Source organism: Apus apus, chromosome 1 (genome assembly GCF_020740795.1).
Source record: "Apus apus isolate bApuApu2 chromosome 1, bApuApu2.pri.cur, whole genome shotgun sequence".
Lineage (NCBI taxonomy): Eukaryota > Metazoa > Chordata > Aves > Apodiformes > Apodidae > Apus > Apus apus.
Genome location: NC_067282.1, coordinates 143,796,201 through 143,818,712, shown reverse-complemented (window position 1 = coordinate 143,818,712; position 22,512 = coordinate 143,796,201). Strand labels below are relative to the sequence as shown.

Here is a 22,512-nt window from a genome sequence, read left to right as displayed (position 1 = left end):
AAAATACTCTTTTCCTTGCTTGTAGATACCTGAAACTCTTCACCTTCCTTCCTCTTGAGGAGATCAATCACGTCATGGAAATGCATGCTAGAGAACCTGAGAAATGGGACCCCCAGAAGTGACTTGCTGCAGAAGTAACCAAGCTTGTTCATGATAGAGAGGGGCTAGAATCTGCTAAGAGGTGAAGTTTGATTTGTTGAGCAGTTTTCTTTCAGATTTATTCAGTGGTAATTATCCATAGCTTTTCAGGTACTATTTCCACTTAGTTTGTTGCTCAGCTATTCAAAGAGAAAAATATAGTAATTGTGTAGACTTAATCATAGACTGATAGATTGGAAGGGAACTCAAGGATCATCTAGCCCACCCTTTCAAGGTAGGAACATGGTTTAGATGAGATGACCCAACTCCTTGCCAAACTGAGTCTTAAAAGCGTCCAGTGTTGGGGAATCCACTATTTCCTGGGCAGATTATTCCAGTGTCCAGCTGTCCTCATACTGAAAAATGGATTTTTCATAATGACCCAGTCAGGATCTCCTCAGGAGTAACTTGCACCCTTTACCCCTCTTTTCTATGTGACTCCTTGTAAAAAGGGATTCTCCAACTTCTTGGTAGCCACTCTTTAAGTACTGGAACATAGTGATAAGGTCTCCCCTAAGCCTTCTTTTCTCAAGTCTGAACAAACCCAGTTTTCTCAGCCTTTCCTCCTATGGCTTCCCAGTCCTTTGATCATCTTTGTGGCCCTTCTCTGGACCCTCTCCAGTCTGTCTGGATCTTTCTCGTACTGCAGAGATCAGAACTGAACACAGTATCCCAGGTGTGACCTGACACATGCCGAGCAGAGCGGGATGGTGACTTCTTCATCTCTGCTGGTGATGCCCTTGTTGATGCAGCCCAGCATCCTGTTGGCTTGCTTTGCTGCTGAATAAAAAATAATTAAAAAAAAAAAGAAAAAAGAAATAAAAATACAGTAACTATATAAAAAAATGCAGCGCAGCGGCCAACAATAAAAAAAATCTTGGGATGTGCTCTAAGTCCTTGTGTCACTCTGCGGGCCCTCAGAAGCCGCTTGGGAAGGGGCTGAGTAACCCCCCGCGTGAAGATGGGACTCGCTTTGCGTGTCGAACCATCCTTCTCCGACGACAAACCCAACCAAAAGCCCCTCGGCCCCGAGCACGTAGCAGCAACAACCCGCCCCTTCCCGCCGTCACCGGGCGCCCCGCCCCGCTCCCAGCCTGCCCCGCGGCAGGCAGGATGGCGGCGCCCGCGCTGGCCGGGCGGTGCGGCGGCCTGCGCCGAGCCCTGCTCCGGGCCCCGCTGCTCCCGCTCCCGCTCCGGCGCCGAGCCCACCAGCAGCCGCGGCGGGCCCGGGGCGCCGGAGGCCTGCTGGCGGCGCAGTGCGAGCGCGGCCTCTTCCAGGAGGTGTTCCCGGAGCAGAGCGCGGAGGAGCAGCTGCCGGGGCTGCTGGAGCCGGGCCGCCCGCCCCTCGCCGCCTACTGCGGCTTCGACCCCTCGGCCGACTCGCTGCACGTCGGGCACCTGCTGCCGCTCATGGCGCTGCTCCACTTCCAGCGCGCGGGGCACGACGTCATCGCCGTGGTGGGCGGGGCCACCGCGCGGCTGGGCGACCCCAGCGGCCGGGAGCGCGCGCGGGAGCCGCCGCCGGCCGAGCGGGTGCGGGCGCACGCGCGGGGGTTGCGGGGCGGGCTGGAGCGGCTGTTCCGGAACCACCGGGAGCTGTTCTGGGGCGGGGAGGGCGGCGGGAGGCTGGGCCGGGCCCTGCTGCTGGACAACGCCAGCTGGCTGGGCCGGCAGCCGCTGCTCGAGTTCCTCGGCGGGGCGGGCGGGCGGCTGCGGATGGGCACGCTGCTGAGCCGGCAGAGCTGCCAGGCCCGGCTGCGCAGCGCCGAGGGCATGAGCCTGGCCGAGTTCCTGTACCCGGCGCTGCAGGCCTACGACTTCCTGCACCTCCACCAGCACCACGGCTGCCGCGTCCAGGTGGGGGGAGCCGACCAGATGGGCAACATCATGTCTGGCTACGAGCTCGTCACCAAGTACGGCGGGGCGGGGGCGGGCCGGGCCGGGCCGGGCGGGCCGGAGGGTGGGTCGGCCCCGCGGGGCCCCGCCCGGGCGGCGGCGGGGGTGCTCGGGGTCGGGGCGTGGGGTTCCTGACGCCGTGGGACGTGGTGCCGGCGGTGCCTAACGCGGCGGGAGCTGGGGTCACCCGTGGGAGAGCTGGCATTAGGCAAAACTGCGGGATAGGGGAGGGGAAGGTGATTGTGCTGACCACGAGCCTGGCACATAAAGGCCTTTCGGCCGTGGCTTTAAGCCTTTGCCGCAAAACATTAATAGGTTTTTAACGGAAGGGATGGGTTCTTGTTTCAGTGAGCCTTTGCCCGAGAACCGACATCGGGTGTCCTGAAACGGGGGGGCAAAATCGATACAAGTCTCCTGCTGGCGAATGCGTTCCAGTGTAGTCACACCAAAGTAGAGGCGGTTGTGGTATCTGGATAAAGGCCGTTGCGTTTCTTAGAAATATAACAAAGCATCACAGTGGTGAGCTTTTGCTTATCCACCAAATTTGGTAGGAGGCTTAGAAAATTCACATAAGTATGTGAGCAAATCAGTGTGGACGTGGCAAGGCTTCTACTTCAGTATGTGCTTGACCATTACAAGACTTCAGAGAATCAGCACAGAAAAGCCTTACAGGTGTCCCACCAACACAAGCACCTTCCAGCAGTACTTCAGGCAAAATATACCAGGATGCTCTTTGCTAGTGTTGTTGCTCATGAAACTACTTATTTAAAGTATGCAGACTTTTTACACACAAAAAAAACTTAACATTTTTAAGTTCAAGGTTGGCTGTTTTTTAACCCCCAAAAGCACTCTTCACAAAAGTGTTCTGGCATCTTTTGCCCCTCACCATTCTGACTTATTTAAATGCTATAAATCAAGGACAGGGTTTACAGAACGATTATATTTTCATTCAATTTTACCAAGCTGTAATTTTTTAAAAAAAAAAATTTCATTAACATGCAGTGACTCTTCTTTCTCAGAATGACAGGAACAGATGTGTTTGGAATTACTGTACCTCTTATTACCAGCACTACGGGAGATAAACTGGGAAAGACTGCTGGCAATGCAGTTTGGCTGAACAGAGATAAAACTTCTCCATTTGAGCTGTATCAGTTTTTTGTCAGACAACAAGATAACGTAGTTGAAAAGTAAGTAGTTTTCCTTTGTCTTGCTTTTTGTCATTGTTTATAGAACCTGATCGTAACTGTTTTGTGTGGATATGTGCAACACGAGTTCCTTGTAGGCAGCTGTATTAATGGAAACTGCATGTTCATAAAATAAACATGCACGACTGGTTCATAAGTATACAGGGTAGAGGAGCCTGTCTCCATATGGTGGTACATGCATCATCAGATTAGAATGTGGATGAACAAAGAAGCAAAGCACAGCGCATTCTGGGGTGACTTTATCTTATGAGGTATAAACTTACAGTACCGTAGCTTTATTCAGGGCATTATGTTAAGCTTAATAAACTGCTGTATGTTCTCTTTTCAATCTGCTTTTCTTTAAACTCCAGTATCACTGTCAAATCCCAGTTTTCATAAACCTCAGGTAATTTCCTTTCATATTGTGGCCTGTCTCATAACTTTGTTACCACTCTCAAAGGATAACGTCCTGATATTTCAAAGTTAAGTTCTGCACCACACTTTACAGACTGGTAAGAAGAGTGTGTGGGTACTTAACATTAAAATGCCTCATGCGTTCAGATTTTGTAACAGTACAGGTACCTTTTTAATACACTGAATATCATACTGCTGCAAGCCTGTTAAAATGAACTATGCTTAGACACACCTTTAATTTTTGATTATTCTAATAATGTTCCTGTTGAGAATGTGTAGCATATTTCTGTGACCACAGAATGGCACTGGCATTTTGCATCAGCATGTTGTGCAACTACTAAGAATATAACACAATTGAAATCCTGTAAAAAAAATACTTGAAGAGAAACCAAGTTGTTGATGGAAATAAAAGCTTTATAAAAGCATTTGACACTATCTTGTATCTGAAGACATTACCCTAAGTGGGATATTAAATAACGTGAGTCATCCTGGTTAAACTGAAGCATGTGAGCAAAAGCAATGAGTTGTTTGGAACAGTATCTGTAATAACAATTTCTTAAATGGATTAAGAATCATTTTAACGTAGTTAATGAAGTTGCAATGACAAAGGCAGGAAATCTGGAAGGATGGATATAGAGACAAAATACTCTTTTCCTTGCTTGTAGATACCTGAAACTCTTCACCTTCCTTCCTCTTGAGGAGATTGATCACGTCATGGAAATGCATGCTAGAGAACCTGAGAAATGGGGCCCCCAGAAGCGACTTGCTGCAGAAGTAACCAAGCTTGTTCATGGTAGAGAGGGGCTAGAATCTGCTAAGAGGTGAAGTTTGGTTTGTTGAGCAGTTTTCTTTCAGATTTATTCAGTGGTAATTATCCATAGCTTTTCAGGGACTATTTCCACTTAGTTTGTTGCTCAGCTATTCAAAGAGAAAAATACAGTCATTCTGTAGACTTAAAAATACAGTAAGAATATTTAAAAATTGCACTGCAGTGGATTATGTAAAAAAAATTGGGTGTAATTGAAATGCTTCTGTTACTGTGTGGACCCTCAGAAGAAGCTGGGGAAGGAAATCTGATTAGTTGAGTAGCACTTCGTTTGAAGATGAGACTTGCACTGCATTTTGAATCATCTTTCTTCTCACAGGTGCACCAAGGCCCTTTATTACAGCAACTTGGAAGCTCTCGAAGCTATGTCTGACGAGGAGTTACAGGAACTTTTTAGACAAGCTCCTTCAGCTGAATTGATGCTTGAACCTGGAATGAGTATTCTTGACTTGTGTCGCAAAGCAAATGCCATTCCAGATGGACCCAGTGGGTATGTTATCACCTGTGCTCTTCAGTATTACCTCATGTAAACAGGTTGTAGTGGTATGCTTTCAGAAGTTAAACAATTAGGACAACCAAATCAAGTAGAAACAGGCTAAGAATCTACATACCAGCATTAAAGAGGAGGGGAGCAGGCAGCCTCATTCCATTTTGAAGTGTAGGATAGTGCAGTCTTATGTACCTTAGCTCTAAAATCTACACATGATGAAGGGACAGTCTAAGGCAACAGCCCAAGTTTTCTTACACCTCTCAGAAAGAATGGAAGTGGTGGTTAATTTCAGTCACTCTTGACCTGGACTGAAAGTAAAGTGCAAGAGAATGAAAACTTACTCAATTAGGGATCCAACCAAAAAAACCCTAACTGAACTTTCAATTCTTAACAGAAATAAATAGCTGCTTCTTACAATTACTACTTGTTGTCTTTCTTGTTTGTTTGTTTGTTTTTAAGGTACCAGAAAATTACAAATGGTGGAGTTTCAATAAATGGGATTCGAGTAACAAATCCTGAGACTGTTCTTATTCTCGGACAGCATATTCTCAAGAATGGAGTATCATTGCTTAGGATTGGAAAGAAAAATTACTACATCATAAAATGGCTGCAGTTGTGACAACAGAACATCTCCCTAAAACAACATATCCTTTTGACTCTGTTGCTCGAAGAGGTACTTGAAGATGTTTCTACACTGTGCATTATTACGCAGCTCACAGGTGTATTCTTAAATATACCAACAGAGTTCAAATAAAGGCAGCCAAGTTACAACACTGAAGAGATTTTTAGAAACGTTACTTTATTTGAAGCACCATTTAGAAGAGGATATGCATAAGAAGATGAAATTCATTTCGAAGTCCAAAGATGGAGATGCTCTTCCCTTCCTTTAACAACCTTCTGCATTGCAGAACAGTAGCCAGGTACTTTACAACATAATGCACAGCAAGATGAGCAAAAGCAGACTCAAAACCAGGACTTCTTACAGAGGATGCATACTGCTGTCCAGTTTGACTTCATGCTAACAGAGAAACCTGCATCAGTGGGTAAGGACAACCAACCTACAACCAACTTTTTTTTTTTTTCTGGACAGGTTTGCTTTGAAAGAAGCTACAGGAGATTCACAATAAATGAGTTGAATGATTAAGCCCCAATATGTAAGCTTCTTATTGGTTATGTACTGGGCCACGTTGCAAAAATGCTTTCTAGCCTTTGTGTGATAATACAGAGCAAATTCACTTCTTGAAATGTAAAAGAGTATCTTTCAATAGTGTCTTTCAAAGCTTATGAATCAGCCTTACTAATCCCTTTTGTGCCTTCTGTGTGCTTACCATGGCTTAACATGTGGGTGACACTCATTATGCTTCTTCAGTCCTGTGAACTAGAAGGTTGCATCTGTGCTATCTAGAGTCTTTATTGAAGGTATATTCTGGCCCTACTTTTGTGGGCTCTCTAGTCAGTTGCAAGGTAGTATATTACATCAGAAGATTTGAAGCATGTACATGGAAGCTTTTTTAAGGTGAAAAGGCAACACAAGGGTATCTGGACCAGGAAACGTGACAGAAGCTATAGTGCTTTTGCAATTAAAAAATTCAGACCCTTCAGTCAGGGCCATGTGCAAAAGCTGCATTTCTTCATGAAAGAGCAGAAAATGATCTAACTGCTGATAGCCTAGCCAACATTTTGGATCATATCTTCCTCATTCTTGCAAAGACAGCAGGAAAGTGAAAATGTATGTTGAGTTGGTAGAATAGCAGCATCTACACTTAAAGGTAGATTGCTTTATTGCTCTGAAACACCTCCACCCATTTTTATTACTTGCCACTACAGCTGGAATCAACCAAGCATGGAGTACACCACCTTGGTAAAGTTTGTTTCCATGATGCAGTTTGGGATTGGATTGTATAGGTGCCACAGTACTTAAAGCCAAGTCACCTGAACAACAAAACCCAGGTGGTTACCAAGATTATTTGTAGTACAAGCCCATATCTGCATTACTTAGAATTGATTCAGTGACTTGGAATACAGTAATGTAGCTGGATGACTCTGAACTTGTTTATTAAGGAATACTCCCTGTCCCAGTGCAAATACATAGGAAGTCCTTTATGAGCTTATTGATTACTGTAACTTTGGGGCTTGGATGCAGTGCTGTTTTCATTGTTTAGGGTAATCCTCACTCTTGGGCCAAGGAGAATAATCTCCTATTCCATGAAACTCCTGGACAATAGTTTTGCACTCACAGCAGCCACAAGGGGCCACTTGGCTGCCTGAGTGTGGTAACTCATCTCCACCTCTTTGGTTGTTAAAGTCAGTCATGTTATTAGAGCTGCTTTCAGACTACCCAGCCTACAAGAAGAATGGGGAAACTCAGGAATCTAGATATCTTATAGTTGTGTGGGGAATTTTTTTCTGTAGGTGGTTTGATTTTTTTATTTCATTTGATGTTCATCAACTTGATGTTGGCTTGATTTGCCTGTTAATGTTTCATTAGTAATAAATTATAGTGGCTTGCTGCTTACATATCACAGTTTCCTTAGATTATTCAACTGTAATAGGGTAGCACTTTCAGTAGCTTACCACATGGAGTTTCAGTTTCTAGATCCCACTTACTTGCCTGATAATGAGATCTCTCAATCTCTCTTATATAAAGAAAAATACAAAGTAGTTGAGTCATTCCTACCTTTAAAAAGGCTCTAAAGATCCTGTTAGCTTTCAGGACTACTTTGTGTTGCTTGTTACTTTGCCTTAAGCTGCAGTGATGATCAGCTCTATCCTAGAGAATGCATAAGGAGGAAAAAGCACAGCTTTGATATGAGAAGGGTTGAAAGAGGGAAACAAAAATAAAGTGGGAAACAAAAGTAATGTTAATCCACTTAACATAGTTGCATTGTTCCATAAATGGCGTAAATGTTAAAGCAATACAGAAACATGCACCTGGGAACAAACATACCAGTACACACCCATGTTGGCCTCCACATAAAACAGATCAGATTTGACAGATACTTTGTAGTTGCAGAAAATAAACTAGTAGAGTAAGTAATGTTTCATGTCTCCCTCCTTACTTTTTTCCTTAATCTCCAAATGGTGAAGATACACATACATCCACAAATTTCAGCCTTTTTTTTTTTTTAAAGCATTAGTACCCACTTTGTTCGAGTATTCAAAGGTTTTTATTTATTTTTACAAATACAAAATAAAATAGGGAATTAAATTCTTTGCATACAAGATTTTAATAAGATCCATAAATGCCAAGAAATTTAGTCTGTGCTTCCTTCTGACCAACTCCTAGCAATCCAAACTCTTCCCTGACCCTTTCCAAAGAACCAGCTGGACTAAAGCACTACTTTTCATGACTGTACAGGGTATTGCAACTGAACATTTGAACACTGAGGCTGTGAATCAAGGATGTCCAAAAAAACCAAGTGTTCTTTCTTAGCCTGGTCTTGTTTCTCATATACCCTAAAATAGGTATGGTCAGGTAATCAGAAACAGCTTGTTCCAGTGTAAACAAGTAGTAACAAAGTATTTAACATCTCTACAAATGTGTGATTTGGAAGTGCAAGAAAAGTAATCATTTGGGCCAGATATTAAAAAAAAGCACCAACACACTGAGACAGAAATAAACCTCAAGGACTTAAGAGTTTAACATTGTAGTTGCTAGCACTGATGAGGTAAAGGCTGAAGGTGCATGCAGCAAGTAAACTAAAAAGGACCTACTGGAGCACATCACCAAGCCTAAAACCACATTCAGGTTGTCTGATACGTTTTTCTCTTACATTTTGAAGTATTAATCATCTAGTGCTCACCTCAAAGCACAGATTTTAACTGTTAACATGTTAAAAAGCAGATGCCTTTGAGATCTTCAGTATCTCCAGAAAAGACTAGCTAGCAATTGCTCTCATAGCTAAAGGATTTAACTGGAAAAAAACCTGCTCGAGATAACTCAAGTTACCAACAGGGACACAACAGACTGGCAAGTTGTTTCCCCTGCTGTATCTTTCAAGCAGGGACTCAAGTTTGGAATGTCCAATCTACCATCTTTCAAAGTCAGTCCTCCATAAAGCATAGGGTAAAGGCAAGTTTTAGGTAAGTTTTATTACATTTAGTTCAGAATACAGTTTGAAGCACACAGACAGCCCACCTACCCATCTATTCCACCAAGTGAAATTTGAAACTGACTACTAAAAACCCCAAGTAATTTATTGACAAACTCTGTTCACATAGGGATAACTGTGTTTTATTTACAGTAGTACAACACACAGATTTGGTATTCATGTTGAACATTTACTTACCTAGACTTAGCTACAGTGGTTTTTCTCCCCCATGATTGTGTGTGTCACTAGGTAGCAAGTTGTTAGTTGGAATTTCTGCATTGATGACCAAAATACTTCCAGTTTAAACTAAGGTTAACAAGAAGACACTTGTAAACCATCAGTCTAATCTTGGAATTTTTCAGTTGCTGCCTTCCCATTCTCAGCTTTTTTCAGTAGCTTCCCCATTAATTTATTTTAATGGCAGCAGTAATATTAGCATTTTGGTTATTTTAGTTCAATTCCAGACAACAAACTGTTTTAAAAACCATTCATGACCACTAGCAGTCTGTCTACAGTGTTACTTATGCAACTATACAAGAACCAACAATGCAGAATTGCATAAGGGCAAGTGCAAACATGTAAGGCTGTGCAAATATAAGTAGTTACACTACTAACTTGTAAGAGCAGGTTAGTTCTGGCACCTGAACTACAAGTCAGTTCAAAACTTTACTTCTGGGATAATTTTGTGTGTCATCTATTTATTTAATAACCAGATTGTTAACAGCATGGATTTTTAAAGTCTTGCATTAAGTATTAAAAATCACATTTCTTGGCACTCACACATAACCAAGCTGATTTTTTTTGTGAAACTTAAAGTCTTAACATTTCAAAAAACAAATTAACACTGTGGAAACTTTACATGACATTACAGAGCCAGTTACCACTTGCAGTAATTTCTTGAATAAATGGAATTCATTTGCTTTATGCAGCATTTCAAAACTTCACAATTCAACATACTTCTCCACAAAAGATTGTTGAGTGAACTTAGGGAGTTACAGCTTAGGTAGCAGTTCAGTTATGGACGGCTCTAACTTGTTGAAAACATAATTCTTACATGTCAAAGGTAAAAGGGAGAGAGGTGTCATGTGAATTACAACCAGAAATGTAACCATATTGACAGAGCTATTAAAAGCATTTGCTGTTCACAAAAATTCATTTTAGAAGTGGCTTGCACTTCACTATAGTCACACTTCTTAAATCTGAGAATTACCATCCCTGGATACTATGCAATAAGTTAAAATTACTTTCTTTGTATTCATTACATGTAATGCACACATCATGACATTTTAGGCTGTTTAGAACTACATAATTTAGTTCTGCATTCTGCATTAATTATTTCAGATGATGCATAAAAGTACACAAAAGTTGCACCTGTCAGACTGAACATCTTGTGCTTAAATTGGTGCCAAAAATAAAATCACCATGAGAAACACTTTTAAACAGACCTTGTAAACTGAGGTTTTTGCAGTTTATAACTTTTCAATCTTTAGCAGCTTACAAAAAGAATTCAATTTCTATTAACTGATGAAATGGGGAAGGAACTGGATATAATAAAAAGTTCACTGTATTGGCCCAATATTGTAAAAGCAAGATGTAGATGTTAACAGTAGTGTCCTATTTTTCATGCAAGTTGTGGTCAAGATATAAAATATGAGCAACACCGTAATAAACATTTTTACTTTATACAAAAAAGTGAATCTGCTTGAAAAGTACATGCAAATGTGCTAGCTGGAGTTTAACTAATGTTTTATTCATAAACATAAAAATGTTTATTTTTTAAAGGCTAGTGTGATCGATATTTATCTGTATGAATTATAATCAGAAGAAAACAACTCATCAACTTACTTTCTGACCAAAATTTTCCTAATTTTAGGATTGTCCTTAGAAAAAAAAAAAAAAAAGCACTACTTACAAGCACAGTAAAATTTTCCTCAAAACTATCTGTAATCTGGTATAAATATTCCAATCCCACAGACTTTCTTTCATACCATCATACATTCCAAAACTTGGAAGAAGTTGTGGGGATCCCCTTCTCCCTGGCCAACTTAATCTGTTCTTAAAAGAAACACTTTACTATCCTGTAACAGTTTTGAAATCCATTTTTATTTTTCGGTTCTGCCAGAACAAGTTTACTCTTGGATGGTCCAGGGGCTTGGTCCCAGGGTGGAGGAAGGGGAAGATGTTCCTGTACCTGATTATAACCCCCAACATTTATACACAAGCTCCAGTGCACATGAGTTAACTACACCCACTTTTTAGTAGGCTGTTATTGTTCGCAAGCTCCAGGCTAATTCTTCCTACACGATACTCCACTAAATGAGGTTCAAAGTTTTGTCTGCAGTTTTACATTTGGGGAAAAAAATAGGGATACACACACATAGTAATACGGTAGACATCTCTACTGTGCTATAAAATTGATACCTCCGTCTGTCATAGTGCATGCAATATATTCATGAAAGAAAATACTCGGTGCTCTCTTCTCTTCACAGTATTTAAACTTCTATTGTAAAAGCAGCTTAAAACTATGCCACGTGACTACACCGTCCATCTTAACCACAGGCAACCTGTTTAGCAAGTCAGGCACTGGAACTTTAATGTTTTTTCCCAAAGTTCAAATGAGGCTGTCACTGAGACAGTAGACTTGGTCTGCTTTAATTTGCACCAGAAAGCTGGTAAGGAAACATCTAGAGCCATTTATTATATGGATTAAATATGTCTTATTTTGCAAAATACAGCATATGCTTGTTTGCAAATCAAACCAACTGTCTTTACAAGAGCAGATTTACACAGTTGCAGTACACAGAAAGAGTTCATAAATAAAAATTCTACTCCGTATACCATGCCTAGCAATTGTCAAGTCAGTGTAACCTCCAATGCATATAAATAGCGTGGGTGGCACAGTCTTCACCACAGATGTGTCTCACGGATCTCTGCAATGATCTGACTGGCTCGCTGCAGGGCCTGTGCACATGGGGACACAAAAGCCAGAGTCACTTTGTTTTTCTTAACAGATTTCTCAGAGAGGTAACAGCAGCAGTCTAGGAAGTAGGATGTTACAAATCAAAGCTAATGATTTTCATTAGGAAATGAGAGGTAACAACCTGCAACAACATTGACTAACAATTCTGAAGCCTTCCATCTGCAAAAGGTTAGGCAAGTGGAAAATATTGCAAAGCAAAAGGTAATGGTACAACTTAGCAAAGGTGTAATTAAATGAGAGGTAAGAATTCAAAATTGAGAACAGAAGTTCCAGTTTGAAGCAAAGAGAGATCACTGTCATTGTTTCGAGCAACTTTTACATACACAGTGTTCCTCATAACACTGATGTTTGTCTTAACAATTTGTAAGTAAATTCTCAAGAAGGGTAGACTTTTTCACCAGTTTTAATGCTTTAAACTCTCCTCAAAATAAAAGGGAAACTGTACCTATTTCATAGAATCATAGAATCATTAAGGTTGGAACGGACCTTAAAGATCATCAAGTTCCAACCCCCTGCCATGAGCAGGGAACCCTACCAGTAGATCAGGTTGCACAAAACCTTGTCCAACCTGGCCTTAAAAACCTCCAGGGATGGGGCATCAACAACCTCCCTGGGCAACTCATTCCAGTTCCTCACCACCCTTATAGTGAAGAATTTCTTCCTAATATCTAACCTAAATCTTCTCTCTCTCAGTTTAAAACCATTACTCCTTGTCCTATCACTATCTTCTCTGATGAAAAGCCCCTCCCCAGCTTTCCTGTAGGCCCCTTTCAAGTACTGGAAGGCTGCTATAAGGTCTCCCCTGAACCTTCTCTTCTCTAGGCTGAACAGCCCCAACTCTCTCAGCCTGTCTTCATAGCAGAGGTGCTTCAGGCACCAGTGATATATCACTTTTACGATTCTGATGCATTCACTTCAGTCTAAACTGCTAAACTTTGCAAATTTAAAAGCTCGGAATACTGATATTAACATTATTTAAAGTATTACTCCAATTTGGAGAAACCTATGAGTTCGGCCCTACAAAGTTTACACTTTGAAAAATTTCTAATAGACAGTTGCCCTCCTTCAAATGTTGATCACATGACAGCAAAGATTAAACATGCTGAATGTGGTCTTGGACAAGTGGTATGTCAGGGTATCCAGGTACCTCAAATGCACACTGTCTGACCACACTGCATATGAGAGAAGCAGCTCTTCCTACTTTCTTTGGTGAGCTGAACTGGCAGAACCCTTTTTTATGCAGGTCAATCCAAAACAGCCTATTTCTGCTGCAGCTATAGCAGACTCTGATACACCCCGTAACTGAACAATGCAGACAGAGCTCTGTAACACAGGCATGTCACAAATGCACTGTCATGCAGGTGTATGCACAGGTCATCATGAGTCCCAACATTCCCACTTTTAACATGGGGTACTGTCTAGATACACCAGTCATTAGCCAGTAGGCACTTAATGGCACTTAAAACACTGTAAGCTTAATCCTCCAAGAGAGAACTGTGAAAATACTGTAATGTTAAGTAACAGCACATTATTAAAGACAAATATGTAATTGAAAAGAACACCACATTAGAGCCTCTGCTTTACACCCAAAGTATAGTTTAAGTCACCTCTTCCCAACTACTCAAGCTACATAACACCTTCTGGTCACACACTGCTTTTAATTCCTCCAGCAGAGGGAAATAATATACTGGCATACTCCTAAAATTAAGAAAAAAGAAAGGCAAGTCTTCCAAAAATCTCACATTTCTATGGTTTTAAATTAATTAACCACTCCTTTGAGCTCCTGATCTTTTGAATACCTTTAGCATATCAGCTGCCTCTTTTCTGCGCTGTGCCATGTCCTCAGATTCTGTCAGAAGGTCATCCAACAAGAGGGATTTATACAGCTGGCCAACCAGCTCGCTCTGCAGAGTGTCTTTCACATGGTTCACCAGAAAATGCATCACTGCCTTTGGCACACTGCAAGCACATAAAGATTGCTTCTTTAGAAAGAATCATTCAGAAACATGTATGTTCAAAACTGAGGAATGCACAGTGTGAGCAAATGGCTACACATCACCTTGGCTCAAAGTACCAGGAATTTACCACAACCATAAATAAAAACCTCTCTGTCTTAAGTAAATGCAGTATCTCGTGCAATTTAAGAGGTGATGAATGTCTTCCAAATAGGGTACCTGCCTTTTAAAGGATGTGAATATATATAGTGTAAAAATGAAATGAGAATAAATTACTTTTCTCACCTCCACTGTGCTAGGCGTGACAAAAAGCTAAGTATTCAACCTTGGAATCAGTCTCAGTGTGTGAATGAGAAGGGAAAGCGGTAAACAAACAATTCATATTTGCAATCTTAGAGATTAACTGAAAACAGAATAACTGTTTGAACACTGGGTCATATTATCTCTGGTATCCAGAGGGCAATTTAAAACTGCAAATGGAGTTTAAATGTGAAAAATATGTCTCAAATAGAGGCAGGTAGTAACCAACAAGAATCAAGAAGAATCTATCACAATGACACCACAGAATGTGTAGAGCAACATTTTTCAGCTCTATGTGAAGCTAAACACCTGAAATAAACTGCTGTCTTAGCTCTGATTTCCATGCCACTAAGCTTCCTGAAAAAAATTCCAAATATTGAACCTGGCTGAACCTGATTTTCTTTAGGACTTAGTGGGTAGCAGCACTCTTCTGAAATAGTGAAAGTATTTAAATGAGTACTAACAAAACCAAATCATCATACTAACTCAGTACCAAAATCTGGGGATATACACACAGGATCAAAACTTGAATTAGTGCACTTCAGGTTATTTCATTAGTGACAGTAACTGACAATAAAAATACTGATGTTTTTTCCTAGCCGAGAAATAAAACAAGCTAGTTTAGACAGCCTTGTTGGTGCAATTCTTAGCAGCAGTATTTTTGCAACTATAGTGCACTGAGAGTTGAAGTATAATGAGTACTAACTTACTAATTAGTGACCACATCACTCTTCTCACATGCCCATAGCCCTAAATTTAAATAAATGTAGATCAGGAGGTTTTTGCTCATTCCCAGAGTGCTGCACCTGTCACTGCAAAATTAACTTGACAAGGACCATGCAAGTCTAAACAGCCAGATCCAAGATTAACCAAGATCCATCAACATGTCTGAGCTTTTGGAATCAAACTCCCAAATATGGCTGGGAATTTTCCCACTACATTCTGCTGCTTTATGGTTCTTTACTAAGCCAGTTGTGGAAAAACTCTTGGAAATTATGGTGAGATCATTTAGATCAATTAGTACTCAAGTAATTCACTTTACATTCTCCTTTCCAGACAATATGCTGCAATTTCTACCAAAAGAAGAGCTTAAGAAAGAAGTCTAGAATATTTTGGAAGTCACCCAGCTAAGAGTGACAGCAACCCAAAAACTCTGCTTCAAACCTGTGTGGATACAGATACCATTCAAAACCATCCAAGTAAGAGCCCAAATTAGTTCTGCAAGTATGATATGGGATGGACTAAGTATCATCTTTGGGAGGTTGTTTCCTACAAATATTTTTTAATTAGGTGAGAAGTATGTAATATATATAAAATGCTTGAGATAGCATTTATCTTTTTCATTATATATGCATATTTACTACTAGGAACGTGAAGGGTTTGTTTAGAGTACACAAGGAGGTAACACACTACTAGTATTAACACTGCAGTAAAATTAACATTAACAAAGCAATTCCCTGCCATGGAATACTAAAAATTATACTGAGAAGAATATTAGTTTACTGGATAAAATAAAAATTACATTATTTCAGTAATCTGCTCTGAACTCTGGTTTCATTTCCCTATTTCTCTGAAAATTTGCTACATAGAAAAAAATTATATATAAAGTTTAGCCTTTCCACAAAGACTTATGCAAAGTTAAGTTTTACATCACTCATAAAAAAATAAAATGGCCATTTTAAAGCATAGTTGCATAAAGCAGAAACATTACTTTCATGCTATTTCCATCCTTATAGCTAAGTACTGGAAAACTTAGCCACAGTAGTTCCTATTCTACCTTCCCATTTGAAGTTACAGGATGGAAAAGGTAAGTACTGTCAGGGCTACACAGCACCTAGGAGTTCATTTGAGTTATTTGCTGCAAATCATCCATCTGAACTGCAGTATCCTCTAGAAAACCAGGTACCTCCTAAATAATTAAACCTTTTACTTAGTATAATACAGAACTCAAACCAAGTGCTTCTTCAGCCTTCTTAATTCTGTGAAGAGTCAAGTTTTATTGCTGCTGCGCCTTCCAAAAATATTTTCTTTCTGCTTACAAAAATAATAGCATAATAAAATAACATGATTGTATACATGACTCTTGAGGTACCACAACATTTGTATGGCTTAGCATTTCTAGGAAGCTTTGTTTTACCTGTCCTGAATGTTCTTCCTGACAATAAGGAAGTAAGATTTAATAAGTCGTTCAATCACTTCACAATCTCGTTGCTCACGGGCAGAAAGTTTGCGTGCAACAGGTACAGGCTATGTGAAAAAATAAAAACCTCAGTTTACCAATTCTGCTCATTTGTGTAGGGAAATAAAACTCTAACTATGAAGTCTAAAATAAACTATTGCTCTTTTCGTCTGATAGTTTGATAAGTGTAACCTTTGAAACAAATTCTAATATTTCAAAAATAAAATGAGATATACATCAAAATCCAGATTTGTGAAAGAACGTTCAAAAGGCACCATTACTACATTTAAAAAAACCAACAAACCTCACTTCAGGAACTAAGCTCTTCAACACTTTAAGGATATCCACCTTTTTTAACTTAAGTGGTTTTTGTCTTAAATCTCTTCTCTTGTAATATAAAAATGCCAACTTCATAAGAAAAGAGCAGGAATTTATTTTACTGAGACATGAGCTGAGATTTGCTTCTGAAGAAAGAGCAATCTAGACAAGAAGTTCACTTTCACAGGCTGAAACCAGCATGGGGAAGGATAAGGGACAGGGCAAGCAGGAAGGCAGAAGAGACGAAGTAGATCTCCATGTCTCTACAGTGGCAATTATTTACTAAGATACCATATATTAGTAGTAAAGTTACAAGACCTGGAATTCAGATGTTTTCTTTTCTAAGCCTGAACTTCAAAGAAGTAGTAATTGTCTTTCTTAACTCACCACATCTAATAGGTTTACAGCATGCCCTTTTTGAGGACTAGCAGGTAGGGGGGCTGCAGCTGGCTTGGATTTTTCCTCTGCCAAAACCTCTTCCACTTTAGAAGGTTTCAGCATTCCTCTCCAGTTGCCTGTTCCAGACTCCTGAGACATATCTCCCACTCCAGAAGCAGCCTGCACAAACAGCACAATGAAGAAGCATTGGAGAGTTAGAGTTTTGGCACTGTAAAGCAGAATCTGATTAAATCTACTGTTACTGGGCTATTGATAAGACTTACTAAAAATGAGATTTTTTGTATGTATATTCCCTTCATTCTCTTCTTCATGTTCTCCACCTTTGTTATCCCTTTGCTGCTTACAGCTTACACAAAATACCAGTAAAATAAAAGCTTCTAAAACTCATATTCTTCCTAATAATGGTGTGAAATGTCTCATAAAAGTTCCCCAGCATTTTAAGGGTCTACAAATGATTTCTGAAATATGAAACGGTCTTCTAAATTCTTTGGCTTTTACCATACATACTTGGAGCAATACAACCTACACTATCAGGATCATTCTGAAAGTATGAAGGTCACCACAGCTCTTTGAAAACCTGAATTTAAATTAATTGGTATTTTATTGAAATAGAATCTGAAGTTTCTTACAGTAACAGCTAAGTAATATGCACATTTATGTTTCCAGGTAGCAAAGCTACGAACATATTTGAGCTGCTAGACCTCAATTTGCAGAAGGTTTTTTTTTTTGGTAACAAAATAAAAATCTCCATCCTCTGGAAGTGAAGATCAGAGTTTCTGGGAAGTTCAGAGAAAGAATGTTCTCCTGACAAAAGGATGGAAGGGAGGTAGTGGAGGCACTGTCCCTGGAGGCATTCAAAAAATGGGTAGACATGGTGCTTTGAGATATGGTTTAGTGGTCACAGGGGTGTCGGCCTGACAGTTGGCCTTGATCATCTTGAAGGTTTTTTCCAGCCTTAATGCTTCTATGATTCTGTAACACCCAACTACTAAACATTAGGAATCACTGGACAAAAGAAATACTACTTGGTGATATCCACCACATGTAAAATTAGTATTTTTTAAAAAGACTGTATTTTTTAACGTGGAACAGTGGTAATTTTTACTTTGTACCTTTCCATAAGCTCGGTGTCTATTGTATTTACTACTGTGCTTCAAAATCAATTTCTGTTTGAAAAATATTCAAGGCTCTGAACTACTACTTATGCCTTGTTTCAGATATAGGGGAAAATAAGCTAAATTTATCTATTTTGTTTACAATTAAAACAACTCCAGCCCGATTCTGAGTATAAAGGAAGAGTAAAAAACAAAACACAGCAAGAATACCAACAGCTACATACTAGCCACCTAAGGAAAGCCACCTAAATTGTGCATGTCAGAAATAGTATTAAAATTGCACACTTATTCAGAGGTGTTGTAAAAAAACACACTATAGGAATTCAAATCAATCTCTGCTAATAAAACAGAACAATTGATGAGGAAAGCTCCACAACATTATTTCTGATTGCAAGAACTATTTAAAATGGCAAAAATTCCTATGCCACTCTCATTCACTTCTACTGCGGAGGCTACTCAATCTCCAAAATAGTTCCAGAATCAAAGCTACATTGTTTCACAGGAAAACATGGTGAGTATGTAGCACGCAATAAAGAATAGGTTTTGTGGGAAACCACGAATTAAACCAAGTTGGGCAGCTTCCTGCTACTTAACAAGTTATAACAGTATCCTCACAGTAGCTTTTAATTTCTTTTCAATGTTTGAAGCATATCAGAACCTCTAAAACTCTGATTAAAATAATAGTTAAAATTCTCCTACTGACTAGATTTTCACTTCAACTACTTCGTTCAGCAGAAATGGCAGCTTTGCACTAGAAGCTGAAAGCAATGAAGCAGAAAGCCCAAGTCCTCTTGGTATTCCTGATACACAAACTTGTGACTACCCAGCTTTTCTGACTCCAAGTGAAAGCAATTAGCAAAAAATTACAGTAATGAGCTGTTATTTTAATATGAGGTACAGCACATCAGTAGTGTGAGAAACCACTGCAGAACAGTTAACAAACGGAAGTAAATGAGGGATTGAACAATTATGTGAAACAACAAAAAGGAGGTTCAGTTTGTACAGAGCCTATGAAGATTCCCTGCAGGAAGCAGGAAACTCACATACTTAGCTTATCTTTTGTCCTCCTTTTTAACTGTCAACACATTAAAAACATGCATTTTAACAACCATGCTGAACACTTTTGATTACAGTACTGTTGCACCAAACAACTACTGACTACAGCTGGAGGCAAATTATGCTGCAGACTTGCACCACAATGTAATGCAACCGAGAGTTCAAACAGAAAGCAGTGACTCTGCCACCTAATGGCACATCCTTACCTGCCACTGCACGTGCTAAAATCAGGAATGCCAAATAGTCGGCACTGTAGGGAATACTGTGCCAGTGACAGAGCACTAAATACTAACTGCTTTCTGTGTTATTTGCGGTGCACCACAACAGAAACGTACATGCAGTGCTTATAGGAAAAATCAAGACAGACCTTGCCATCAGCCTCAGCAGAAGCAGCAGTAACAGTCTCCTGGGAAGCAGGTGCCAATGCACCTGGAGCTTTAGTAGACTAAGGAAGGTAAAAAATGCAGGGAGGGGGAAAAAAATAATTCAACTGAAGACCACCAAATCTGCCTAGCAAATTTCACACTTTTACCTACTAGCATCTTTAAAAATCAAGAAAAGAAAGTATTTCAAATTTGGAAGCAAAACAGTAATATAAGCAGAAGGGAAAAAAACCCCCAAGCATCTCCAAGACAGTTGATACTTTTGGCTTATCTGGCCTTCAACTCTATTTCAGCTCCTACACTCATTATATAAATATGAAGTCAATAAAAGGAAGGATCAAAGAGCACTGAAAGCAATCTCTAGATAGCTGTCTTAAATTCTCAGTTCATCCATTGGCTGCCTTCTACTAATTAAAGGCAGTAATATCAGATCCATTGTGAGACTCTGTGTCACTTTTTGTCCCAACAAACATAATGCATCTATTTCTATCACCTGCAGTAACTGTTGCTACAACCTGTGAGGAGCTTACTATATTCTTTATATTTGGATTATAAATATTTCACATAATACTAAATACCTGTCTAAAATTCCAGCTGATTGTCAGACTAGTCATTTCTACAGCTAGGGAGTGTTTTCCATAACACTTGGTTCTTCCATCCATGTACTTACTTGCCATTGAACTAATCCCAAAACCTGGTAAAACTAAGCAAGCTCCAGAGACAGAATACATTACTGGATTATGATGATCAACTGAAAGTGGCACCTCCATCATCTTGTCCCAAAGAAAACAAGATGGCAATAAATGGCAGTTTTAAGAGTGACTTAAAAAGTCACTATGTTGGCACACAGAATATTGGTTATGTTTGGAAATCAGTGTGTCTCAGACATAAATTTAAGAATGCAAGTTCAGACTCCATCTTTAACATCTGCAAGCATTTTAAGCCTTACCTCAGATGACATTCAACTACTAAGTGTAATATTAATGTAAAGTTATAGGTAAGTCTTCAGAAATCAGTTGTAAAACCTGCCAAAAACTGTATCTTTGGAAGAACTTACCATTCCACTTCTATCTTACAAAACTGGAATAAAAAGGTCAACACCTGGAAGCTCCCAAGACTGTTAACTAGGGCAGCGTATCAAAGTTTCCATCGGTTTGATTCAATCAAAGGAGAATGCATTAAATTTTAAATGAACCAATAAAAATCAGCATTTACTTACCTTGTCTCGTGGCACAGCAGAAGGCAATTCCCGGGCTAACCTGTTACGCCTTTGTTCCTTTAAAAACAATCCAGCAAGACCTCAATTATGTTTTACTCTGTATCAATACATTTTACAGATTACTTATATTTTAGAGACAAACAGTAGTAATTTCATCTTATCCAGTACTATGTATTCATACCATGATACTATGAAACCCTCAATTATTTGAATGAAACTACTCTGATTACCTGATCAGAAGTAAATTCTTTATATAATTTTTTTTTGCAACACACTCCATAATCAAAACCAGAGCCTTTAAAAAACAAGATCAAAGCTACACAGTTTGGCTCAGCATAGATACCCTCATTAAACTTTAAATCTTCAAAGTAATCTACAAGGATTTGATTCTGTTGCCAGCAGGGTTAACTATGATTAGCCCAAAAGGAAGAAAGAGGCAGCAGAATTCACTTTATAGCAAAACAGAATTTGAAACAATCAGGACAAACAAAGATCCGATTTTTCTTAAAAATTAAGAATTGATTGTCCACTGAATGAGGATAAGATGTTTTACATGTTTTGTTTCTTCAAAAATTTCAATGTCCTGTTCAAGAAAACATTGGGAAAGAACTAGTTTAAGTAACATACAATAATACAATAATCCCTATGTTCAAATTTGCGAAGTCCTAGTTGTTGTACTCATAGCAGTTTGCACACATGTTGTTTCTGAACTAGAGTCAAGAGCAGTCTACCAAGACAAATTCAACTGCATACCCAGTCAATACAAAATTTATGTATAGAAGTAAAAGGTTAGAACTAAAGAGCAGAAATTATAACATAAGCATTTAAGAAAAGAATACTACTATAAAAGAGAATGCATTGGATAAGCAGGGGAACACAAGAATATTACCGAGCTCCTAGCCAGGTGGAAGTACTGCAGCAAAATCAGATTGCAAGAAAGAATTGAATACATCAGTTGTAGAGCAACTGGTACTACAGGATGATAACAGCAACAAGTATTATCAATCAAAACTGGGTTTGAAAAACAGAAAGACCACTGAAATGGTAAAAGGCTTATGGGAGACTGATGGAGAAAATTGTCTTGGGGAGACTGAAGCGTGGTAAAACAGATACAAAAACAATGCCAGAAGGAAGCACAATTTAGAATTTGGATAAAGACCACTTGTATTATCCTTTCAGAAATGACAGGAACATCATAGATATTGATATATTGTCAGAGACAAAATGGAGTTACATCAGCATTAAACAGTATCTCACAACTATCTATTTAAAAGTTTCTCTTTCAAAAATTGTATTTAATAGCCAATACTCAACTAGGTGCTCACCTTATTTTCCAGACAGAAATACAAGCAGAATTGTTTTTAGTGAAATATCAACCACTGTTCATGAATGTAATAGGCAATATAAATCTAACAAGTCAACAGATCATAAGATAAAAGTATACAGCTTATTTGCAATATATCACATTTTTATACTTCAAAATGTAGAACCCTGCTTCAATGAAAGCAATTAAAGCATTTGGTCTTTTACCAGTTATTTAGGCCCTCACTTAAAGGAGTCAAAAGACTT

At 39.4% G+C, this 22,512-nt stretch overlaps 2 protein-coding genes across 7 annotated transcripts in view; one reads left to right on the top strand and one right to left on the bottom strand.

The window, feature by feature from the left end:
• The first annotated feature begins 1,228 nt into the window (after positions 1-1,228).
• Positions 1,229-15,809, top strand: YARS2 (tyrosyl-tRNA synthetase 2). 2 transcript variants are annotated; one of them, XR_007888454.1, is made up of 6 exons: positions 1,229-2,051; positions 3,054-3,221; positions 4,298-4,453; positions 4,778-4,948; positions 5,408-5,991; positions 15,331-15,809. XR_007888454.1 is itself a non-coding variant. In XM_051609006.1 (5 exons), the coding sequence occupies exons 1-5, from the start codon at positions 1,252-1,254 to the stop codon at positions 5,565-5,567; spliced, it is 1,455 nt and encodes a 484-aa protein (XP_051464966.1). In that variant the 5' UTR covers positions 1,229-1,251; the 3' UTR covers positions 5,568-7,463. The 2 variants fall into 2 exon arrangements, 1 of the variants encoding a protein (XP_051464966.1); XM_051609006.1 differs by lacking the exon at positions 15,331-15,809 and having other exon boundaries at positions 5,408-7,463.
• The window catches only part of DNM1L (dynamin 1 like), a 43,468-nt gene continuing 29,048 nt past the window's right edge, over positions 8,093-22,512 (bottom strand). For 2 of the 5 annotated variants that reach the window (XM_051609000.1, XM_051609001.1), the window contains 6 exons: positions 20,944-21,000; positions 19,709-19,786; positions 17,159-17,329; positions 16,412-16,521; positions 13,819-13,978; positions 8,093-12,000 (listed from right to left, as the gene is read on the bottom strand). In XM_051609000.1, coding sequence (XP_051464960.1) covers positions 11,944-12,000; positions 13,819-13,978; positions 16,412-16,521; positions 17,159-17,329; positions 19,709-19,786; positions 20,944-21,000 — 633 coding nt within the window. In that variant the 3' untranslated portion in view covers positions 8,093-11,943. Of the gene's footprint in view, positions 12,001-13,818; positions 13,979-16,411; positions 16,522-17,158; positions 17,330-19,708; positions 19,787-20,943; positions 21,001-22,512 lie in introns of those variants that run through there. The other 3 variants (XM_051609004.1, XM_051609003.1, XM_051609005.1) reach the window with 2 other exon arrangements.

What these genes read in the sequence shown, in the direction of transcription:
- YARS2 (XM_051609006.1), top strand. Translation starts at nt 1,252, where the DNA reads ATGGCGGCGCCCGCGCTGGCCGGGCGGTGCGGCGGCCTGCGCCGAGCC. An exon ending in CAAGATAACGTAGTTGAAAA is followed by an intron (nt 3,222 to 4,297) that starts GTAAGTAGTTTT and finishes CCTTGCTTGTAG; the next exon opens with ATACCTGAAACTCTTCACCT. An exon ending in GGGCTAGAATCTGCTAAGAG is followed by an intron (nt 4,454 to 4,777) that starts GTGAAGTTTGGT and finishes TTCTTCTCACAG; the next exon opens with GTGCACCAAGGCCCTTTATT.